At 36.8% G+C, this 14,086-nt stretch overlaps 1 protein-coding gene across 2 annotated transcripts in view; it reads left to right on the top strand.

Moving 5' to 3' along the window:
• Nucleotides 1-14,086, top strand: part of ecpas (Ecm29 proteasome adaptor and scaffold) — a 109,808-nt gene that overhangs the window by 56,886 nt on the left and 38,836 nt on the right. For both annotated transcript variants that reach the window (XM_060839377.1, XM_060839385.1), the window contains exons 18-28: nt 728-947; nt 3,575-3,666; nt 4,046-4,177; nt 5,415-5,577; nt 6,514-6,686; nt 7,633-7,734; nt 9,488-9,611; nt 10,735-10,880; nt 11,320-11,374; nt 12,648-12,762; nt 13,220-13,288. In XM_060839377.1, the coding sequence (XP_060695360.1) occupies nt 728-947; nt 3,575-3,666; nt 4,046-4,177; nt 5,415-5,577; nt 6,514-6,686; nt 7,633-7,734; nt 9,488-9,611; nt 10,735-10,880; nt 11,320-11,374; nt 12,648-12,762; nt 13,220-13,288 (1,391 nt within the window). The remainder of the gene's footprint in view (nt 1-727; nt 948-3,574; nt 3,667-4,045; nt 4,178-5,414; nt 5,578-6,513; nt 6,687-7,632; nt 7,735-9,487; nt 9,612-10,734; nt 10,881-11,319; nt 11,375-12,647; nt 12,763-13,219; nt 13,289-14,086) is intronic.

Genomic DNA, 14,086 nt, shown 5'->3' with positions numbered 1-14,086 from the left:
AGCTATCTTATTGCCTTCGTCCGTCCGTTACCCGCGCCCCCCACTATTCTCCCTTACAGAACAGGATCGCTGAAAGCACTTGTCCTGACCTTTGACCTTTCCAAACTGATCAGATAGTTCAGTCCTGACAAGATCCCAGCCAGATAATATTGTGCAGTGCATTTTCCTCATTAAATCCTTTGGACGAGGTCTTTATTATTCTAAAATGCCCTGTTTGAAATTTGGGAACAAGAGAAATGGAAATGGATCTTCTCAATGGAGATATTAGCAGAGTGAATTTATTCATAACTGGATCCAATGAAGTACAAAATCAAAACACAGGTCGTCCTTCTGTCTTTTCATAGTTTAACTTTATTTTGCACAATCACAAGACTACCTTAACTATGACAAAATCAAAATAATATTTATTGCAATATTTGTACTTGTATTATCTACAACAAAAGTTGACTTTTTAAGTAACTATATTCTATGTCCTAAAGAAGTCTAAAATAGTGCATGAAAAAGCAATATGCTTAATGTTTTAGTAAACATCAAACTGATAATTTATTTAGCTGTGTACTAGGTAGCAAGCTGTTTTCCCCTTGCAACATTGGAGAGTTGTATAACAGATAAAACCCAGAACCATGGATTTGAAGACAATTTGAGCAACTCCCTCCCTCTGGAAAAGTTTAAAAAGTAAATAGTTTTTGCTTTAAAATATTAATATTATGAATTTGGTTGTGTGTAGATTATTCTGTATCTGCGAATGTGCCTGGCACACAGTGCAGGGGTGGTACCCATATCTCAGAGCTTTGTCGACATGCAAGACCAAGCCCCAGCCATTGGTCGTTATGTCAGAAATTTGGTTCCTGACTCTATAATTTCACCATCGTCATCGAAGAATGGAGAAATTAATCATGTGCAGATGTACATTGATCTTCTCAAGCAGCTACTGTCAGCCATAGTAGGTAAGACCAATCAAAGTAGAGGGGAGAACATAATTATCTTTAATTGTGAACTGAAAGTAATGCCAGCTTTTGGAGCATCCACCAGCCTGTGACAAGTGACTGGCTTGGAACTGGCAAAGTTTGTCTTGATTTTGTTTTTGTGCAATGCCTATTCGCTTTGAAGCATTATTTAAATTATTTTGCATAATCGTGCATTACCATTATTTTCAACTGGAGTGAGTGGCCTGTGTGATTCCTTCTGGTTGCGTTGCATGCCTTGAGGAAACATTGGACATTTGCACCTGTGCATCATGTATTTGTTTCTTCCCTGTTTATATTGTGTTTTATCATACAAATTAAAAAAACATGTTTTGATCTACATTAGTTTGCTGAAATGACTGCGCGACTGTAATAAGGTTCAACTGATTTTTCTTGTTTAGGGTAGCAGACTGAAATTTTTTGTAAAAGAAAAAAGGTAGATCACATAAATTAATGGTGTATGAGTTGGCCACCATTTTGTCATAGTCATAAGCACAGTCAACATCCATGAAACCAGCCAGGAGCTCTGGTAGATTACAACTTGCATTACAAAAAAAGGCTTTATGCATAAGAATAATGGGCTTTGGGCCCAGGGTGGAGTGATTTCCAAGAGGCATTTGATAAGATACTGCACACAAGCCAACTTAATAAGATAACAGCGCATAATAGAACATTATAGCGCAGAACAGACCCTTCGGCCCTCGATGAGTTAGTAAATTAGCATGGCAAGTGGATTGGCTTAATAATAGAATGCAGAGTTGGCATAAAGGGGGAATTTTCAGAATGACAGCCTGCAAAGAGTGGAGTGTCACAAAGACCATTGTTGGGCTCACAGTTAATTACAGTGTACATTAATGACTTTGATAAGAGAAGTTGAGTTTGCAGATGATTCAAAAATAGATTGAAAGGCAAGTGGTGAGGATGATGTAAAGAATCTATGGGGTATGTCGACAAGTTAAACAAGTGGGCAAATACTTGGCAGATGGAATATAATATGAGAAAATGTGAAGTTATGCGCTTTAGCAATGAATAATAGAGGGCAATGGATATTCTTAAACAGAGAAAGACTGCAGAAATCTGCAGCACAAAGATGTGTATCTGACCTGTGCTATACTTGACATTGAAAACATATACTGCATAAAAGGCCGAGATTTTCAGATGTTTTTCAGGTTATTGCAGTCTCTTTTAGATTTGGAAAACCTTGTCTAATATGTTCATTCCAAAGAGGGGTGAATGGTGCATGAATCGCAAGAAGCATCAAAGTTCAGCAGATAATAGATAAGGCAATAGAATGTTGGCTTTTGTTTCACAGGAAATGGACTATAAAAATAATAAAGTCTTGCTTTACAAAGCACTAGCCAGACTCCACCTAGAATACTGTGAACAATATTGCTCCCCTATCTAAGCAAGGATATACTGGCATTGGAGGCAGTCTGGAGAAGGTTCACTAGGTTGGAGGGATTTGTGTTTTATGAGGAGAGGTTGAGTAGGTTTAGCTTGAGCTTATTAAGCTTAGAGAAATGAAAGGCGATCTTTTTGAAACCCTATTAATAAGATTTTTTTTAGGATTTGACAGGATGAATGTGGGGAGGTCGTCTAGGTTCAGAAAAACAGATCTCAGAGTGAGAGTTGCCTTATTTAAGACAGATGAGGAGAATATTTCGCTGAGAATAGTGAATCTGTGGAATTCTTTACTGTAGAGGGCTGTTGAGGCTAGGCTGTTAAAATATTCAAGGCTGAGGTAAACAGATGTTTAATTAGTAAGAGACTTGTGGTTTTTGAGGGCAAGGCAGGAAAGTGGAGTTAAGAATTACCTGATCAGTCATGATCTCATTGAATGGCAGATTAAATTTGATGGGCCTAATGGCCTACTTCTCCAGTGTCTGAAAGCCTTATGGTATAGGGCATGTCATATTGGGAACTATAAACATCAGCAGTGATCATTTGGACTGAATGATCTCTTACTGTGCTTAAAATTCTCTATGGCATTATGGATTATTACAGCGAAGTTCTTTCAGTATTTTGGTAACTTAACTTCACATCTTATTCCCTGGCCTTGTTCAGATGGGTGCAAGTCATGACTCAATAAGAAAAATTAAAAATGTATTCTAAAAGTTCACTTAATAAAGTGTAACAGGAATAGATCATTTGATTAAAAAAGCTAAACACCATTTCAAGTAACCGGATGCTGAACTTTTGCGCACAACTGATTATTGGGTGCATCAATTTCAGATCTCAGTTGTGTAACATGAATACAATACAGGGGAATCTCGATTATCAGAACGTCACGAGCAGGGAGTATTTTGTCAGATAATCGAATGTTTGGATAATTGAATGCCGGATAACACAGTTTAGCCCAAGCATCGGGACCTTGCGATTTTGCTGGATAATCCGAAATTCGGATAATCAAATGCCGGATTAGCGAGGGTTCCTCTGTAAATGATTCAGGAGAGAATTTGGGGCAGAAGATGTTATATGTTAACTGACTTCCTGATTTCTATGTGGGTGCATACCAGTGACTATGGAATTAAGTTTCGTGCGTCATCGGACCAAGTATTCAAATTAATTTTCTGCTTTGATTCTTTTCCTCTTTTCTGTCCTCTTGCCAGGATTGCCTGTGATTTACTGTCTGTTGGAAGTAGTCTCGATCTATCCACAGAAATTGGCTGCACAGTTCACAGACAAAATAGATTGGATTAAGGTATGCTCATAATCTGCTGAAATAACATTTTTTTTGGATGAAACTAAAACAGAGACAGTGAATATTAATTTTTGACCATTATAACCGTTAAGTTCAAATTTTTCTTTTACATATTATGAATAAACATGCATTGAGCCATCTTGGCTCAGTTGGCAGTACTCCTTTTGCTGGTTTAAGGCAATTTTTGTATAGCATCAAGTTCAACTGCATTTTTCTAAAATTGCTTCCTGACTAGCTCAGGCATTGATTTCATTTTAAATTGTTTTCAAAGTTTGCAATCTAGAGAAAAACAAGTAAGACCTTTTCCCAGAATTAAGAAACATGATTGATAAATATTTCTCCTACCTTAACTAACACTCCCTCCTCCACTTTTTCAAAGGGCCTCATGAACTCAAATAAAGATGAGATCCGTGAGCTGGCAGCAGAACTTTATGCAGTGGTGCTATCCGTTATGTCTGGGAATGACCTGCAAATGGCAGTTCAGAATCTCATCAAGAACAGTAAAGATGGTGTAAGTACTTTTGTTGAGCCTTGGAAATTTTTCTTGCTCTGCTGTCTGCTCGCTTTCATCCTTTTGAGTGTTTTCAGGCTACACTCCCTGTCTGAGAGGCAAATAATGATGAGATGATGCATTATCCTTTTAGTAATTCTTTGGAATTTTTATGATTTTTAGCATTAAAAAGCAGTGATAATAGCTTCCTCAAACATTGCAGTCCATATGATGAAGGAGTTTGTTATGATCGGTTAGGAAGACAGTCCCAGAAGCAATGAAGAGTAGCTGATATGTCAGTGTCATGTGACTTTGAAGCAAAGTTTGTTGTCTGCAAGCTGCTGTGCGAATGTTTCCAGGTGGTGGAGATTATAGGTTTGGATGGTGCTTCAAAAGAAGTTTTTGAAATATTCTTTCCTGCATGATGTACTTGTCCCCATTGTTTTGTTGTGAATAGATCTTTAGGCTAATTGATGGGATGTTAATCTTTAAGCTAATTGATGGTAGCTGTACCCATCCTTACAAATAGAGAGTTTCTCATCATTTTTTTGTCTCGTACTTTAGTGATGGCCGAGATACATTCTAGAATCTGGGGCGGACACACTCACCACAGAACAGCTAGCTTCAGTCACCTTCTCTGTCACTCGACGTTTATGTGTCTGTTCCGGTTTTGTCACTGGTGAATGGAATATTGATAAGGAAGGACTCAGTATTAGTTGTGCCAAATATCATGAGATGGTTAGACTTTTTCTTGTGGTTGTCTGAAACTTCCATGACCTGAATATTACTGAGCACTTATCACCCCATGCCTCCATGTTGTCCAGGACTAGATGAATGTGGCACAAACTGCTTCATTGCCTAAGGATTTGCCAGTGGAATCTATTGGTTTCCATTTTTGGTCGGCAATTCTAATGAGATTGGGAACCGTGGTTCTAGCGAAACCCACACTGATATCACTGAGTCAGTTATTTGTAAGTAAATGACGTCTGAAAGCATTATTGATGGCCTCTTCCTTTGCTGATGGAGCAATAGCTGGATTGATTAGATTTATCCTACTTTTTGGAGGTGAGATACAGCTGGGAAATATTCCACTTTTGTTCTTCAATGTTGTCGTCGTAAATGTACAGGAACAGCTTTGCAAAGGGTGTGGTAAATTCTTCATTACAAATAAGAGTATGATCTTCGCTCTGTCCAGTATCATTAATGTTATATGTGAGAGCAACAAAGTAACAGACTTTTCACATTCTATGTTCTGTAGAGCCCTGAAACACAGCATGGAGCATTGCTGGCTTTAGGATATATGATAGGACGGTACCTGGCCAGAAAGAAGAGAGCAAATTTAGAAATCCAAGATATGGAACATTCGGATACTGAAGAACCACTGGAAGACCAACTAATCCAGTCTACTACGGAAACAATTGGTAATTAACTTACAGTATAAATCTATATAGTGTTATTATAGTTTTATTTGTGAGAGCACCCGATTGAGCTATTCAGCAATTTTACTAGTTATGAATTTTGTTGCCAGTGGTTTCTTTTTATCTTGATTGGGTGCAATTAAAGCTACGATATTTTTGAAAGATTGAGGATGTTTGAATTTCCACTAGACATTGAGACAAGTTCTTAATTGTGGTCTTGCTTGGTAGTGTTTAACCAGAATGGTATCAAAAGACATAATTCCAGTGTTTACCATTTGAAACCTTGCCTGAAAGGGACAATTCCAAATGGTTGTTAGCAGTATAAACACCTTGTATTCCTACTTCTTCTATTTTTTATGTATTTACTCCTATCGTAGTGGCTGGGGAACCATAGAATGCTGACCATGCCTGTGCTGTTGCTTTTATCATTGTTGAGAGACCCATCTCAGTTTGCAGACCTGTATACAGTATTGTCCCACATGCGTAACCTCCGACATTTACCTGCACAGCACAGGAACGGGTCCTTCAGCTTACAATGTTGTGCCAAATGTGACACCAAAGTAAACTAATCCCTTCTACCTGCAGTTGTTCCATATCCCTCCATTCCTTGCACATGAAGCATATCAGCAGCCTTTAAGCATTGAATTGTTTGAAAAACAAAAGTGTGGTGCAGACTAGTAAGCACAGTCTTGGTGACTACAGATTCCTCTACCATTCTGGATGTAAAGTAGCAACTTCAAGACGCATGCAGTCCTTCCATGTATGCTCCTGAAGTTATAATTACTGAGAGCCAAAAATTAAGGGCAGTGTTTCTTTCTAAATCGTTAATCTTATTATCATATCTTGAGACTGATTGATAGCTTTATCCTTTCTTTTAAAGTATGGCAGCTAACATATGTATCAGGTGCATGTGCAATGTTTTAAACAAAGATCTTTCAGCTTCATTTTTAGATGATGCATCCCCTTCACTGGCCATGGCTGCTTGTGTAGCAATTGGTGAAATTGGAAGAAACGGTGCTTTACCAATCATAAATGAAGGGCCTGGGTTCACAAAACTGCACTTGGTGGAAAGCTTGCTAGCTAAAGTTCGCTCAGGCAAGGAGAGTAACAAGGTGAGAGTCAGCCTTTCTACCATGTCTTTATACTTGTGCTTTTTTGTTTGGATCTTTCTCATTGGTTACTTGATCATTTTCATGAGAAATTTAATACATTTTTACGTGTCTTCAAAGCTCCATTCTTAAGTCTCTTTTCCTCACTTGTTCAAACACAGGCACAGTCACAGACTGGTACTTTCCAGATGATACCTCACAGAATATCATTACCCACAAAGTAACATTGAACATGCAGATTCCCTTATCACTCGGAATAGATTGAAACAAATCATGTTTCTAAATAGATTTTCTTCATCTTGTTTTGCTGAGACACTAAGGATTTGAAATTACACAACGAAATTTTAGCATTTTAGGACTGTTATTTTCAGTTCCATTATCTCCTACATTAAACAAAGCATTTAGCTAATGGTTATCTTCAGGTGGGGGTTCATACAAACGTGCTAAGTGTTTGTATTACCATTGTGAAGTCACACATTTTAAAGGGCCAGGTTTTGGAATCAATGTATGCAAATTAACTTGTTAATCTTACTCCAAATTAATACTTAATGTAAAACAATATTATATTCTAGTCTAACAAATTATGATTCTAGTCTAACAAGTTTTGAAGTATACTGTGGTACATAGCAGAAAAGAGTTCATTCAGCCAGTCATATCTCTGTCGTAGGTTGTTACTTCAAAAGTGGTGCATATGGAAGATGGTCAAGCACTGAAGTCCATGCAGTGAGTAGCCATAAGGTTGACTCATTGCATAAAGAATCTGATTTATGAGGAACTATGGAAAAAACTTGGGCTTTTTTATTACCTTCCTAATCATCAGGAACATTGCTCACTTTAGATGTGCTTTTGTGGTTATATATGAAACAGAGAAAACATCATCCTCAACTGTCAATCATTCATCGCATCGTTATTAATTAAAACTGCCATGCAATTATGTTCTTTTCTGTAGATGAAGGAGCGAGCAGTGCAGACACTGGGTTACTTGCCTGTTGGTGATGGTGATTTTCCTCATCAAAAGAAGCTCTTGCAAGGATTGATGAGTTCAGTTGAGGTAACCATTGTACTAAACATACAATGAGAGCCGAGTATCTCTACAGATCTGAACTGTGCAGTTTCAATTGTGAATTTCAGTTTGTATTCATCCTTGATTTCCAAGTGACTATGTCAAGAATGAAAGAGTTGCCCAGCTTTAGAAGCTCTTGAGATCGTAATCACAAGTTTTTTTCTTGAACCACTACTGTCTGTGTGATGGATGTACTCTTTTGCTGTTTGATAGAAAGTAGAGATTTTTAAAAACTTTCTTGAGATATGGGTATCAAAATCAACACCAGTTTTTATTAGTTTTATTGAACCATTGCACTTAAGTGTCATACTGGGTTCTGGTTCAGCGATGATAAAGGAACAGAAGTATATATCCAAATCAGGGTTATACCTGAGATGTGGAGATGGTTCGACGGAGCCTACTGTTCCAGTCCTCCTTGGTGTTGCAAGTTGGGGAATTGCTGTGCAGCATCTTGTGTCGTCAGCTTCAAGTTAAAATCAAAATGTTTTGAATGTGGATGCGCTTGAATGTCACACACTGTATTATAATTTCAAAAATTGTTGATCAAAAGGCACTTAATATCAGTGTATGGATCATTTCAGCACTTTCTCCAGAAAATGTTGTCATTCCCTGAATCCACAATATGTTGGTGGGTATTTCATTCACCTGGACAATGTGGAAAAATTAAGTATCTCCTGATTCTTCCTTCAGAACTCCAATTTAATCTTCACTCCATTGTACCAGCTGGAACCTCACTGTAGTCACTTGTATAGCTAACAGAACCAGAATGTAGCCACCACTCTTCAAAGAATCAGCCAAGAATAAAACAAATTATAAATTATGGCAGTACCTGTATGTTTATTCTTGTATGTGTTTTGAATTAAAGCTCGATGTTGGGCTGTCCTGTTCCACTTGGTACATCTCCTATTAAGTGTAGGTTTTCAGACCAGCAATAAGAGACAAAGAAGAAACTCAACTGCCTCTTCACCATGCCACACAGCTATATCTCAATGTACCTTTGCCTGCCAGGTGCAGTTCAGCAGATACAGTCATTATAGTGTTAACCTTGACTCTGTGGAAATGCTCTCACTTCTGAATCAGATGGTCATAAGTTTAGTTGCCCCCAAATCAAGAGAGTTGAGCAGAAAATGAAGACACGTACTCCAATGGAACAATGAATATGTGCTACACTGCTGGAGTTGCCTTTAATTTGAGACATTAAGTTAAGGCCCCTCCTGCCCTCTTGGTTGACTATGAAAGATCCCACAGCTGCTACTTCAAACAAAGCAGAGTTCTTCCCCAGTGCCTTGGCCACTTTATACCCAGCTAAAACAAATTACCTTATCATTATCACATTGTCGGTTGTGGAAGCTTTCAGTGCACAAATGATCTATTACCCTTACAGCACAACAGTGACAACACATTCACAAGTTTCTGTAGTTATGTAAGGCACTAGAAAAATGCAAATTTATCTTTCCTGGTCTTTCACTTCTGCTGAAGTTAGCCCTTTGAGCTGCCAAAAGGATCACTATAGATGGATTCAACTTACCTTTAGTGTTAACCCCTCCAAAGCTGGGTTTGTGGCTAATTCTGAGGATGCCATCTATTGCAAGTATAGAGGCTTAAACTTGTCTGTTGATCAGTTCAATAGGCAAGATTGATGCTCTTATGAATGTGGACAGCCCCAAATCATAAGGTTTTCCAATTATCCTCCGCAATCAAAATCACAAATTATAAGTCTAAATTTATTTATTCTTCCCAGGCCAAACAAATAGAGCTGCAGTTCACAGTTGGAGAAGCAATCACCAGTGCTGCATTAGGGACAAGTTCTCTAGCAGCTCGCGATCTGTGGGTGGTTGCTGAGGAGGAATATACCCCTCCAGTTGGTAAGTTGCATGTACTCAAAATTTAATCTCTTTGTGACAATTTCTGTAAACCCTTAGGGAAATTAATGAATTTTAATGGTGATGATGCAAGATGGGATTGGGTATTTTGTTGCGTGTGGCTGACTAAAATAGAGCTCTCACATTAAAAGTATGAACTTGAATTCTGTTTATTGTTATCTTTTCGAGCATAATAATATGTAGTTACAAATTTTACAAAGAAAACTGATCTGTCTTTGAAATAGGCACATTTTACAAAATGGTTTCCAAAAGCTACCATGACTACTTGTGTAAATTCAACTGGAGTTAAAGACAGGCTATCACACTCTGTTATCTTAAGAATTACTCAAAAAGTGTTACTATTTCAAGGATTTCAGGGCTATCTATTAACCCTTCAAAAGTTGTGAAGACCTGAAGCTTTTGTCCTGTTGAACAGAAGATTCTAACATAATTAACTTTACTATGTGAATAATTCTTCATCCACAGTTAATGAATGCAACCATTTTGTTTGATTGTGATAAAATCCGACTGAGCCAGTCATTTTGTAAGGTTAGCCTCAATGCCATGAAAAAGAAATCTTGAAATGGTGCCTGCTTCTCAGCAGAGAGGCATAGAAAGACACACAAGAAAGAAAAAAAGCAAGCTAAAGGAACTATTGTATTGATCCAGACTATCAAAAGGCACATTTTGCAGGGCCATTAAAAATTACGCAAAAGAGCCTTCAACTTCATCCCTACTTCTTTTAAATCTTTGTATATGAACATTAACTGATTTTTTTTTTTACTTAAGTAACTACAGTAATCTTTGTTATTGTGATATAGAGTGGGACTGTTATGGATTTTTGCAATCATGTTTGGCTATGTGTTAGCAGCAGATCAAATAATAATGTGAATATGATCTGCTTCAGCATTAGTTACTATAGCTTTCAGATTATGACCATCATTAAAATTTTGGTTCAAAACTATCGTTCTATTCTAAATATCACAGAATCACAAATTGTTACAACTTACAGAGGCCATTCGCGCATTCGCCAACCCTCCTGTAAAAAAGGATGTATTCATGTAGTTTGGATACGTTTCACTAGCTCACCTGCAAATTTCAATGACTTTTTTGTTTCAATCCTTAGCTGTTAAAGTAAATGATGTTGTCCTATGGGTTCTGGATGAAATCCTAAAGAAATATGTCATTAGTTCTAATCCCCATGTCCGCCAGGCTTCCTGCATCTGGCTTTTGTCACTGGTGAAAAAGCTGAGCCAACACAAGGAGATCAAGGTAAGGACATTCAATTATTTTAAAAATAATTCAGAACTTTCCAAAACAGCTAAATACTGTGAGGTTTCTCTGTTGATTAATATTGTGAAATTTTGAAAATAATATAGCAATCTTTTTTAATTATAATGATGGGATACAGGCAGTGCTGAATTATGATTAAGATGATAAAAATGACTTTTCCAGAGTGTATTCAATAAAAGATGTTTAATTTCATCCTGTGAATGAATAAAGTAAAATGTGTCTTGCTAAGTAGCAATCATAATTTCAGTTTCAAAATTGAAAAGCCATCATTGATATTTGTCTATGGTGAGGTATTTAAAAGCAGTTTTTTATATCAGATCTCAGTTTGTAGCAGTACTGCAACTTATTTTAAATAATGGATTTTTCTTAAATCTGAAGCAATCTTGTGTATATTTATATAATAATATTTTCTTTACAGTCTCATTTAAAGGAAATTCAGGGTGCATTCATTTCGATTTTATCTGAGAATGATGGTAAGTTACTGTGTTTTTAATCTTGCTTGTACTTGTAATTCTCTCACTCATCAGAACATATGGGGAAAAAGCATCAGTTGTAAAACTTAAGCTACTTTTGATACTGGCACAATGGCATGAGTTGTACTGTTGGCATTATAGCTTTAAATATTTGTTCTTCATGAACTTTCTCACTAGCAGTATATATGTTTCTATGCAGTCAACTCAATATATATTATTGTCTGCTCCTGCAAATCATAAGTGTGCAGTAAAGTTCTCAAATTTAGTAATGGGGATGTAGAAGCTTATTTATTTGTCTTTCTACGTGAAGATTTTTTAATTCAATTTAGTCTTGTTCAGAATTGATTACTGCACTGGATACATCACCTTCTGATATGAATAAAGAGGCGATGTCTGTCGCCACCACAATTGCAGGGTCACACTCACATGCATGCCGTCCAAAGAAAAGGGCCATTCATAACATTGAACAATTCAAAGATATTTTAACAAGTGCAGCACCTACAAAATGCATATTTTTTCAAATGCTTTTGTAGTATGTGGAATCTTAAATATTGTGTCATCTTACCCTGCCAACCTATTGCCATGATTTAGTATTGCAGTTTTCAGAGAATATTGTACCCCAGAACACCAGTTAAATATCCTGGGATTATGATTTGCTGTTATCCCATTACCAACCTAGTTGCCACTGTGGCTGCAGACATCTCATTGTTTTCCTGCAGCTCACTACCTTTCTTCCTCTGTGTTTGCCACTCGCTGCAATCAAGACAGCAGAGAATGGCAATGAGACATCCAAAGTGGAACAGCCAGTGAGATAGCAAATAGGGCAGCCAGCCAAACCGTGAATGAGCTGTCAAACAGGGGAATGAATGAAGTTGCAAGTCAAATGGCCACGAGGTGGTGAGCATTCAGTGGGTACCCAACAATGACATCAACAGTACTGTGCATGTGCCAACTTCCATCTGGGTATGCTTGATTATATCAGCACCACTGGTTTCCTCTTATAGTGCATCAACAAGAGATGTGATCAATAATCTTAGTTGGCCAGCCGTTTTATGGGACAGCATATGTATCTCCGTTACCAGAAGAAATTTAATCAGTGTACCAGGCATTGCAGTAAGACAGCACCTAATTAATATCATCCAGTGAAGAAAGCTGGTGATTCTAATACTAGAATTAGGGAATCTATTGCAGTTTGTATTGAAATTAACCTGTAGAGCTACTTATTAAATAATTAATGCTTTATGCTGATTTATTTCTCTAATTAACATTGTAGAGCTTAGTCAAGATGTGGCATCTAAAGGTCTTGGATTGGTGTACGAACTGGGCAGTGAACAGGATCAGCAGGAGCTAGTATCAATTCTTGTGGAAACACTTATGACCGGGAAGCGGTAAGGCTACATCTTTCATTTAAGATATTTTAAGAAGTTAAGTATCTCATAACCACTCTGTACCAAAGATTTAAACAGGAAGATGTCAATAATTTACGTTTGAAACACTTGTCTTTACTAATGCCATTTTATTCTTCCGTACATCCCCAGCATGTTGTTGTGCACGAAGATTTGATCCTTTGATTATTAGTGCATAACATATTTGCATTTTTTGTTCCTCAAAAAACTGTTAATGTTATTCAATCACATGAATAGATTCAGAACTATGCAACAAATCCTAAATTGACTGTCTTGCTTCAAAATATTTTCCCTTGTAATTGCTTACTTTAAATTTCTGGAGCTGGTTCGTTTTCAGATAATTATTTTGGAATGTATAATCGGTTTTGAATATATTGCGGTCATTGGTCAATACTGTTGATTTATTTCAATTACTGACTGTCTATAATTCCTCTTACAGGATTAAACAAGATTTGTCTGAAGACACTGAAGTGTTTCAAGGAAATGTAATGGGAAATACTCCTGATGGGTAAGAAAGACTGGCAATTATGATTAACATTCTGCAATTTGTGACATTGAATGAAATAATCATTCATGAAACTCCACGTTACCATGTTGCATTAGAACAGCCAAGTTTTTATGGAGCAAATTTTAAATACAGATTTGGATTTTTTTTTCTTGCATATTTACAAAGTATCCTACATAGAATTTACAATACAATACAATAGGTCTTTTGACATGAGTCCTTGTCAGCTCTTGGCCTATCAAAAATTCTTTCTATTCCTTTCTCTCATGTATTTATCTAGCTTGTCTTAATGCATCCATGAAATTCACTTTAGTTACTCCTAACTGAAGTAAGTTCCACTCACAAAGTAAACATTTTCTCCTGAATTTTGTATAAGGTTTATTGGTGGCTATCAAGTTTTGGTCTTTTTATCAAATTTTCTAAAATTATTAAAATCATGATAAAATTGCTCTAGATTCAGAAATTCTAGATGAGCTTGATAAGAAGGTTCGATCTGCTGTTTTCATCTAGTTTTGACATCTTAAGTCAAGTGTGACTATTTCTAGAGGAATTTTTGTGACAGAAGTATGTTTATCACTTGAAAAAGGTTAGTGGATAAGGAACATAGGAGGCCAATGTGTCACCAGGGAAAATGCCTTCCAGGGTTCATATGTTTTCTCTTTGAAAAATTCGAAGAATAATTAGTAAACAAATAAAAAAAAATGTGGATGTCCATAGTTGAACACCCAAAGTTGAATATGATTAATAGATACTCACAACTTAACAGGAACTCACAATGTGACTGGATCCACTTCAGTAGAG

The sequence above is a fragment of the Hemiscyllium ocellatum genome, chromosome 2 (assembly GCF_020745735.1).
Source record: "Hemiscyllium ocellatum isolate sHemOce1 chromosome 2, sHemOce1.pat.X.cur, whole genome shotgun sequence".
Taxonomy (NCBI): domain Eukaryota; kingdom Metazoa; phylum Chordata; class Chondrichthyes; order Orectolobiformes; family Hemiscylliidae; genus Hemiscyllium; species Hemiscyllium ocellatum.
The sequence above is the reverse complement of the archived record's forward strand: the minus strand, read 5'-3'. Positions and strand labels throughout refer to the sequence as shown.